General features: G+C 34.5%; 1 protein-coding gene across 1 annotated transcript in view; it reads left to right on the top strand.

Moving 5' to 3' along the window:
* The first annotated feature begins 349 nt into the window (after positions 1-349).
* The window catches only part of LOC149774465 (cadherin-23-like), a 106,218-nt gene continuing 95,078 nt past the window's right edge, over positions 350-11,489 (top strand). Inside the window, exon 1 of the mRNA XM_089945123.1 lies at positions 350-519. Coding sequence (XP_089801249.1) covers positions 447-519 — 73 coding nt within the window. The 5' untranslated portion in view covers positions 350-446. The remainder of the gene's footprint in view (positions 520-11,489) is intronic.

Genomic DNA, 11,489 nt, shown 5'->3' with positions numbered 1-11,489 from the left:
CACAAACTGCATTATTATATCAAATAATGACAAAACAAGCACAAAAAAGATAATTACTATTTAAAATGAAATGCACAAAGACAGTGTCGTATGTTAGCAGATTGTAAAGGCGATGGTGCGATTTTCAATCTTTTTAACCGTTATTGAATCACTTTATTCACCTATGTTAAATACGTAACAAACAAGCTGAGTGCACTATAAGTACTGAGGTATTGTTTGTAGATGGGCCCTTCTTTCACGCAGTTGTCAAAGGCGTAATAAAACGATTGTATATCAGCTGTTAAATATTCTGTGATATAGAAAGAAAAGAGCATTTTAAGAGCACTGTTAAACCAGAGTGGATGTGAAAGTGAGAATCCAATGAGAAAGATCTGTTACGAGCCCTACTAAATAACTACTATACCATAGTACTTGTATATGTGACCAGCAATATACAACATTCAGTTATGAAAAATAGATACATGTTTTTCATTTGGGTATTGTATCTTTGTCTAACAGAGAAAAACGTCAAATCTCAAGGTTAGTGTCCTTTTACGTATTTCTCCTTTTCTATTTTCTCGAATATTTAATTGGTACTTCCTTCTATTTACGCATGCTAATTTAACAAACCCAATATTTGCATTGTAAGTAGGGGATAGAATAACATTAACTATTCAGTTAGTCTAATGTACCAGTGGCGTTTGCAAATATGATTCTGCACAATCAGCATCCGACCTATCTCATTTCGTATCCTGTTTTGCACGAGAGAGAGAGAGAGAGAGAGAGAGAGAGAGAGAGAGTATTTTGTATGATATTACAAATGTAAGTGGAGAGAGAAAAGAAAAGAAAAAAGAAGTTAAAAGAGATGTGTGCCATCCGTGTTCCGCTTACTACAAGAAACAAAAATTCTTTTTATTGTGACTTTTTATAAATTAGTATATTTGCAATGATTGTAGGAGAGTTGATCTGATATTTTAAATGCATGTGGGTGGAATTAGAGCATTCACATAATATACAAGCATTAATGTGTCGGACCTACAATCAGACACGTACAACAGATGCTGCAATTTGACGAGTATTTTCATAATTTCTTTTTTACCGTTTGAGCTGTCGGCGTGCAGTTGGACGATAAGTTCATGCAAAAACATAAGTGAGTTAATAATGATGATTTGTATGAATGTTTGCAAAAATGTTTTTTTTTTGTAATAGATCAAAGTCATGTGCACACCTCCCGAAAATATCGATTTTTGTTGATCTATCAATAGTTTGGTTGTTAGAAATATATATATATATATATATATATATATATATATATATATATATATATATGTGTGTGTGTGTGTGTGTGTGTGTGTGTGTGTATAAAATAATTAAGTACAGACAGTCATACATACAATTGTATATTTAAAAAAGATATACAACATATCAATTTACAAAATATAAGACAAAGTATTTATTTTAGTAGCTCCAATACAAAAGAAGTGTTTTCTGTACGGTACAACACTGACCGAGTATCAACTGATGTGATTTATTTCATAGCCTGTACAAAAATGTAGCGTGCAATATGTTGGACAAGCACTTCAACAAGTTTCTAAGATAATCCTCGCTTTCATATAAAAGGAATGTATGGTTTCCCAGTTCGCCTTAAATGTTTCAATACATTTTCATACAAATAATCGCTCTTTAGGTGATTTTTCTTCATGGCAATAGAAAATAGCAGCAGAGGGGGCGATCAGACCACTTAAGGGAACGGTCACCTTGTGTTTGGACCAAAAAAAATAATGACACTTCATAGAGGTCAAATACCACGTCTACGATTATTGTTTGTCCCAAAAATAATTGTAGACGAGTCCCCTCTGCTGCTCAATAATCCTGGGAATCTTCATCTGAATCTTGGGAATCTTCATCTGAATCCTGGGAATTTATTCTATGTTTCAAGTAATATTCAAGTTCTGATGGTGGTTTTTCTATTTTTGGATTTATGTTCTTTCTTTTCCTGTAATATATCATTAAACTTCTGTATCGATCTCCACCGCAATTTTTGCAAATCTGATATAATCCTCTAACGCCGTTGTTACATCCAACACAACTTCGTGGACCAGCATGAGAGTTTTTCTTTATAACATAATTATGTTTTTTGCAATATTCTCCACGACATTTTTTTATCACATTTATTAGTGGTTCCTTGACGCAGCCACGCACAATTGTTCATTATATTAATGATATCTTTTTAATTCAGTTTAATTTTAGCATCACCCCTGTTATCCAAATATTTTATCAAGTCCAATACGATATCTTGTTCTAGGATCGTGTAAATTTATTGTTATAAACCCATGCGGAGTAGCTTGCGCTCGTAAAAAGAAATTTCTGAATTTAATTATATCCATGTCACCGCTGCACCAGGTTTGATGAATATTTCGCAACGTATGTGTGTCTACGCCATTAAACACAACTAAAATATTACAATTATCTCTGATCACTTTTGGTATTTGTGTGTATCGTTGAGTAACATAAATAACATCGGTATTTTTATGTCTACCTCGAGAAAAAATCCTGGCTGGGTTTGATTGTTTGTCCAGCATCAAATCGTCGTATACAACTAAATTATTAATAAGTCCGTCTATGGAATCAACTGATGGTGCTTCATCAATATCGGTTATAAACTCGATAACGTCGTTAGCGTTTTCATTAAAATCCTTAAGTACATTATAACATCGCTGATCATCAACTGACGGGGCTACCAAATATAATTTATCCCATTTTAACCATCTCATTATAAGATTAAGTAACAACTGTGTCTTTCCACTTCCAGATGGTCCTATTATTATCATTCTGATGGAATTTGGTAACGCAGGATGGTGCTTGACAGGTTCTTGTTTTCTTGTCGCTGAGAAATCAATTATATCCATGTTGTATAAAATATCTATGGATTTATATCGCTTACGCTGTAAAGTTAAAACTCCAACCACTGATTTAGCTACGGTTATAACAAAAAATAAAAAAATAGCATATGGTGGAAAATGTTCTATATGCGGTAGAAAGAAATTTTCGTTTTTACCTAATAGGCGCGGTGGTGATATTGCAAATTTGATGTCAAAGTTTCCAGGTACTCCATGGGCTAAATACTCGGGAGAAAAACATCTACCAGGATATAATTATTGCGGCCCTGGTACTCGACTCGATATCAGGCTTGATAATCAGGATCAACCAAAACCAGGCGAAGAACCAGTAAACACTATTGATCGAGCTTGTCATGTTCATGATGTAGCTTATAAGAGTAAAAATCTACAAAATAGGCATATTGCAGATGTGAAATTAATTCATGCGTTAAATGCTATAAAAAATAATAATATCAAAGAAAAATTAGCTAATTGGTTAGTAAAATCCGCGATGAAAGGTAAATTAGCGCTAGGGGCTGGTAATATATAAATGGAATCGATTTATTATTCACCAATTGGATACTGGAAGGGTAAAGCAGCAATTAGTAAACTCGCTGATGCAGCAGCGGTTAAACATTCTACTGCTAAAGCGTGGTTGTCCAGGCAGGCAATATGGCAAATTTATCTACCACGTCCTAAGCAAATTCGATTTGCTCATTTTAGTGTCAGTGTTCCTAATGAGGTTCATCAAGCTGATATTCTGTTTTTACCACATGATACTTTACGTAGAAGAACGTACAAATACGCGCTAACTGTTGTTGATGTTGCAAGTAGATATAAAGATGCAGAACCGTTAACGACTAAAACAGCAACTGAGGTAGCCGACGCGTTTAAACGAATTTATCAACGAGGTGGTGGATCACAAAGTGGTCTACGATGGCCACAGCTGCTACAGGTTGATCCTGGCAAGGAATTTCTTGGTCCAGTATCATCGTTGATGAAACAACATAATGCCAAAATACGACGAGGACATACTGCAATTCATCGTGATCAGGCAATTGTTGAACGATTTAATCGAACACTCGCTGAGCGGTTATTTGGATATCAATACGCGAAGGAATTTATTCAGGATAAAAGATCTCGTGAATGGGTGGCAAGATTACCAAGTGTGATAGCTGCATTAAATAATGAGATTACTCGAACGACCAACATGAAACCTATTAATGCAATTACAAGCGCGCACATACCTACACAACAACGTGATTTTTCAGCACAACCATTATTAGGTAATATCACTGTTAGGTATTTATACGAGCCCGGTGAACTTGAAGGCGGTAAAAAAAGAGCAACTGATCCTATTTGGAGTGTTACCACACATAAGATATCCACCGTGACAAGATCCTCAGGTAGACCTGCAATCTACAGACTGGATTCGGCTGCTCCTCAACGTGGATTTGTGCGTGAACAATTACAGATAATTCCCGATAACACACAATTACCACCAAAATCACTTCGGTGATTTCGATCACTTAACTAGCACCCAAGACGCTGGCGCCTCTATGTCGATTACATTCAAGACAGGTCAACATTATATTTTCTCGTGTATGACCAAGATTGTTATTTTTTCTATCTACGGTAAATTGTCTTGGATCATTTTTCAGATACCGCCATAGCATTATACAATTACAACTTACACAATGATTATTCTGTTGTTGTTTCAGCGCATTAATAAAATCAACATCAAGATCAAAATTGTGTTTATTTTTTTTATCACACTGTTCATAACCAGATAATTTTTTTCTTATTATATCACTGTCAACATCATCATCATTAATCACTGACGAGTCCATGACGATTCGTCTCAATTGAGATATTTTTCTAACTCGAGACACTGCGAGATAAACCAAGTTCGACCATTCGATGTGATCATCAACGATCCAAACAACTGTATCAGTAATAGTTAATCCCTGAGATGAATGAATCGTCATCGCGTATCCAAGCGTCCAAGGGGATTTATCAGCACGTAGAGCATCTTCAACAACATCAACATCAACTGCAACAATATCATTCAATACAAGATTATGTTTCCTCTCTGACTCTCCTGGTATATCAACGTCGATATTTTGCCGTCGCGTATCTGCTGGTCGATAACATAACGGAACTGACAACGTTGGAAACTTTTCTCGTTGTAACTGAAACAATTCCCGTTGAAGTTTATCACGAACTATCTTTCTGCTTGCAACTATCAAATCGTTTGGTCGCCACGTTTGCAGAAAGTCTTTCATGGGTGTTTCTGAAATTATTTCACGCATTATTTCACATTGAATTTTATTCGGTTGTAGTCTGATTAATTTTTTAAATTCCTTCAACGCTGCATCAAGTGCTCTATGATCATCAGATACTTCTTCAGCGTGGTCAACGAAATTTTTCAGCCAATCATGTGGAGATGGCCCAGCTACGGGTGGTGGTTGACCATGATCGCCGCACATTATCACGGCAGTATTTCTTGTTAACAACCAATCAAGAAATGTTTTTAATGTTTCTAGCGGTACAGTGCATATCTCATCCCATATTATGATCCTTGGAATGTATTTCTCTCCCATCCTTAAAGAAGTCCATGCATCACCCTTCCATCGGAAAAAGCTGTGATAAGTACAGGAATTAACACCGCGTTGTTTAATCTCTCTCGCTAGTCTATGTGTAGGTGTTAGAACAATCATATCTGAATTCTGAAATAGTTCGATAGCTCGAGTGGTTTTACCAGAACCGCCAGGTCCATTTAGGTAAACCGTTTTGTGTCTAGTTATTGGATCGTATACCGATGGTAACAACGAAGTTGTCAACGTTTGATATTTTTTACAGTAAATATCTTTAACCGCAACATCAGCGGATTCGGAATAATCGAGCATATATTCATTTTTTATTCTCCACGAACCCCACGATGTATGAGTGCCTATGTTTAATCCTTCTAACAGTATTGAATGTTTTTTATTTATATAAAACGAATCAGTAGCAACTCTGACGGCATGCGCAGAAACCTTATTTATCATCGATAATAGATTTATTGAAACATACGCGAGCATCGATGATCTTAAATGAGTATACTGAGGTGACTCACCGTCCATGTAGCTCACAATTGTACCTAGTTTATTTCCATTTGACAAGAAAACTGTTTCTCGACTTATAAACGTGTTCTTGTTCGTTGTATCAACGATTATAAAATCTAACTCAGTATCGTCCATGATCAATCTTGCACAATGTCGTCTGTGATCATATGCTGCTCCTTGTGTAAACTTGCCAATTATTTTTCTACCAAGATCCTTCGAATCGGTTTCGTCCGAATGTGGTAACCAAACCTCGGTTTGTTTTCGATATGATATAATTGCTTCACTTACAATCAACCGTGTTAATATCGTATAATCAAGCATATACCGTAATAGTACTATTGGTGTCCACATTTTTTCTGAAAAATGTTTTCCAAACCAAACATAACAAATTGGATGAAGTCCTTTAGACATTTCGAATGACTCGATACGAGCAAATCCAGTTAGGTCAAAATCCGGTAATGGTCCATTTATCGATACTCGCGTCATTTCGTGCGTCGGATGACCGAATCGCTCAAAATACACAGAACAATCTCCGTATCCAAGAAAACTTCCGGGATAACACGCAACCATATCAACTGAAATAACATCTCTGTGATCGTATTTAGTATTCCACAATCCGCCGTGTCCATATTCGACACAACTGGATACTATGTCATTGAGAAAATCAAACCGAGTTGGTTTCCACGAATTTTTCTTTCTAGCAAAATGAGCCGCAACTGACGGAACAGTAAAACAGCTGCTCAATAATTCGTCAGCGTCATCAGTATATTGCAGTGCAAGATTTTTCATTTTTTCGTGAAGAGGATTTGTTCGATAAATAACGCCATTTGGTCTCACAAACTGATCAAATTTCATATCTGATTCGTCGTTAGAACTCTGAAATAACCATACTGACACAGGATCGTTTTTACTTATTTCGTTAATAAAATCAAACATACCTCCGGGATAACATTTAACAGTTCGATTTCGTGGAAACACTGTTACTGCGTTAGTCCACGCGTGTGCGTTATGATCAATAATTGTAATTGAGGCTCCTTTTGATTTATATTTTGATTCATACAAAATCTCCCCTGTTATCGTCGCTACGGTTATTGGAAATTTTAATATTTTTCCTAACCCAGCTACATCTTTGATAGACGCACCGGTATCTTTAACCATATCTCCCCACGTGTTTATTATTTTACGTCTTTTATCCGTTAGACCGTTTCCACGGGCCGCGTTTGTAAAATGTTCTGTTACTCGTTCAGCCACACAATTTATTTTTGAAAATTTCATCGGTGATAGTTTATCAACGCTGGGTTTTTCATTTATCACATAGATTCCATCAATAACCGCGGTCACAGGATATGCTCGTTCATAATACGGTTTGTCAATGCCAGTCAATAGACCTGGTTTGGAATTTCTACTTAGTACGACAGTTTTTTTATTACCGTGGACAGGATCATATTTGTCACGGATAATCCAATCATCTGTTTCTGTCAACACGACGAATTTTATTCTGAAAAGATACTTGCGATTATCAAAATAGTTAATGATAATTGCTGCTCGTTTGTCGTTCATCATAGCGTTAATGATATTTTTGTTGCGTATAATCTTGAACGTTGACCAGACATGAGATGCACCATCTGTGTGAAATTCTTTCTTGGCGTCGTGAATTTTATTAATCAAACCTCTGTTTCTCGGATCAACCAAATCTCGTATCGGTAGGCCAGGAGATATTCTGTCAAGATTAAATCTATTTCCACTTAAGGGTTTTATTCGGGATAATCTATCGAATTCGTTCATATTATATTTCAAACAAATATTTAAATAAATAATATTATGTATACAATGTCTCAATGCAAATGGCTCATGGTGGGTTCACTGACTCGTTGTAATAAATCCTGCAAAAAGGAATTTTGCGGACAACACATGCAGTGCGTTAACCGTGGAAGCTTAGGACCAATACCTGCGAGGAAAAACAGAATTATGTGGAACGTGCGGTGGTAAACGATACAGAGAGCTTAAAAGATATTATGACAAAAAAAATAATAATAGTGAAAACGCCATAAAATCCGTGGAGGATTATCTAACTAAGTTTTCAGACAAACAATAATTTAAACAAATAATATTATCATATATGGAGCAAAATGAATTTATCCAACATCCTGTCATCAAGAATTACGAATCAGATATTAATGGTATGATCAGACACTGCAGGTTAAAAAGACTGGTTGGTTATATTACTAATGTTGGTTATATAATGTTCACATGCGGGGGGGGGGAAAGAAACATTATCTGTGTCATAGATTTACGTATGAGTGTTTCTTCGGAGTGATCAAAGATGGTTTTGTTATTGATCATATTGACGGGGATCCTCAAAACAACTCCTTATCTAACCTTCGTGTTGTCACGCAAAGCGTGAACTCTGCACGTGGTAATACTGGAAGATGTAAGACAGTTTCCAGAAGGGTAGTAAAGTCCACAAACATGGAAACCGGTGAAGAAATTACATTTCAGTCTATGAGCGCGGCTGCGAAATACTTTGATGTTAATCCGCGTTTGGTACAATTTATCGCAGAAAATATAACCAGATCTGCTTTCTCAAAAAAATATAAACAGAAAATCACCTTTCAGTATCAATAATTATCATCTCTACTTCGAATTAGATTTATTTTTTTGGGGGGGTCAGAAATTATCATTATTATACTACTTATTTTTTGGTTCATGAAGGGAGGTAATCATATACAACATCCAAGGTCTGTGATGTCTACCCGTTTATGATTTCTAACTTACAAAAATATACAGTTCGTGTATTTTTCTGTTCCTTTCGTGAAACATTTAGAACAGCGCAGCACGTAGAATACATGTATATTTTATCTAACCTACAGAAAACCGTCATGTATATTCCAGCTTACTGAGTGCAGAATCCAGCGTCTAGTCTGTATCGATCGTGGGGTTAATTTTAGATCTACAGCACAGCACAGGGATCCTGCGTGCATTTACTCGATTACAGAAATACGTGCATATAGTATTTGGAATTAAAAATCAGTTGCATTTTCCTTGTTCAGTGCAGAAATATAAAGCGAGATTGTGTACGTGTGTATTTATGCGTATGTGTGGTTCGAGTAATATTAGCAACTAAATACTCCCTTGACTATGACACGGATTTACGCGTGGGAAATCTCGTAAATATATTTCTCCGTTGAACAGTTATAGAGAGGATGGAAAAATCTAGCAGTTATGTCATAGGAAGGATGGAAAAATCTAGCAGTTATGTCATAGGAAGGATGGAAAAATCTAGCAGTTATGTTATAGGAAGGATGAAAAAATCTAGCAGTTATGTTATAGGAAGGATGAAAAAATCTAGCAGTTATGTTATAGGAAGGATGAAAAAATCTAGCAGTTAGATGATGTGGGGGGGGGGGGGAATTCGTTAATTCAGCTTTGTTTGGTGAAAATATATTATATAAACGTATTTCTTGAATTCAGAATTGTATTATTCGAAATTAGTTCCTTTTCAGCTATATATTAACTTCCGAAACATATAGTGTTAGAAAAGTTCGATAGCTCAATCCGTATCGTATTGGACTGTGACGCTCGCGGTCCAGGATCGAATCCCATGACTGACAATTGGTCGGGTGGTTGCGCATATTAGCGATTTTTATAATTAATTGGGGCACCGCCAGCCTCTCTCCGCGAGAAACACCACCCATATATCAACTGGTGGTTGATACATGTTTTGTACCACCCACGGGTTGATTATTTGGTGGGTTCTCAGCGGAGAAAATGGCCTCTTCATTCATTCATTTCATTATATATATTTCATTTCATTCATTGCATACTTAATGAACCTGCTAAAAGACTCGAATAGAGGTTCACTCATAATATATGTTTGTGCTGTCCTTAATTCATTCATTGCATACTTAATGAACCTGCTAAAAGACTCGAATAGAGGTTCACATTTCATAATATATGTTTGTGCCGTCCTTGAAACATCCCGACGAACTCGCTAAACACTCGCTAGGGGTTTTAAAGGGATAATTTTTTTTATTTTAAAGATTTATATACTAAATAATGAACCATGAAAATATCAATGATGTAATTGTTGCTATTAAAAAATTGAAAAAAGATGGAATTAATATATCTAATGAACTAAATCCTGAAAAAATAGTTTCTGATTTTGAGATTTTACAGGAACGTAAAAACCAAGGAATACACACACTATGATCTGAATACAAGCTCATGAAACGGATTCAGGCGGCAATGTTTCAGTCGCTAGCTACCATAGAAGATAATCAGGTGAAGGAATTCATTCCTCTCTCTGCCGCAGTAGAAAGAATTAGATCGTTGTTATCCCACGAGTACGAGGAAAAGAAAACAATTAGTACTCGCATAAGACTACTGAGAAAACTTATGTTAGCGAGCAACCCCGTCCAAAGTAATAATTCTGCTGAAAATAATTCGCTCTGACCACGTGCAGATTATATTTATTTCTGAAATTATATTTATTTCTGAGATTATTTTTTTTCTGAAATTATATTTATTTCTGAAATTATATTTATTTCTGAAATTATATTTTTTCTGAAATTATATTTTTTCTGAAATTATATTTTTTCTGAAATTATATTTATTTCTGAATTATTATTTATTTCTGAATTATTATTTATTTCTGAATTATTATTATTTATTTATAATTTTGATGGGTTAGTTGGTACTTAGATTTATGCAAATCAATCAAATTTGTAATTCTGATGGGTTAGTTGGTACTTAGATTTATATGAAATGATCAAATTTGTAATTCTGATGGGTTAGTTGGTACTTAGATTTATTATTTTTTTCTGAATTATTATTTATTTTTTCTAAATTATTATTTATTTCTGAATTATTATTTATTTCTGAGTTATTATTTATTTCTGAATTATTATTTATTTCTGAATTATTATTTATTTATTCTGAATTATTATTTATTTATTCTGAATTATTATTTATTTCTGAATTTTGATGGGCTGCTTGGTATTCAGAATCATGCAAACCAATAAATTTCATAATTTTGATGGGTTAGTTGGTACTCAGACTTATGTGAAATGATCAAATTTCTAATTTTGATGGGTTAGTTGGTACTCAGATTTATGTGAACTGATCAAATTTATAATTCTGATGGGTTAGTTGGTACTCAGATTTATCATTTTTTTCTGAATTATTATTATTTATTCTGAATTATTATTATTTATTCTGAATTATTATATTTATGTCTGAATTATTATATTTATTTCTGAATTATTATTATTTATTTCTGAATTATTATTATTTATTCTGAATTATTATATTTATTTCTGAATTATTATATTTATTTCTGAATTTGATGGGTTAGGTGGTACTCAGATTTATGTGAAATGATCAAATTTATAATTCTGATGGGTTAGTTGGTACTCAGATTTATGTGAAATGATCAAATTTATAATTCTGATGGGTTAGTTGGTACTCAGATTTATGTGAAATGATCAAATTTATAATTCTGATGGGTTAGTTGGTACTCAGATTT

The sequence above is a fragment of the Sinohyriopsis cumingii genome, unplaced genomic scaffold (assembly GCF_028554795.1).
Source record: "Sinohyriopsis cumingii isolate HCF-2022 unplaced genomic scaffold, ASM2855479v2 utg000229l, whole genome shotgun sequence".
NCBI lineage: Eukaryota > Metazoa > Mollusca > Bivalvia > Unionida > Unionidae > Sinohyriopsis > Sinohyriopsis cumingii.
This window is presented reverse-complemented; position numbering and strand designations above follow the sequence as displayed.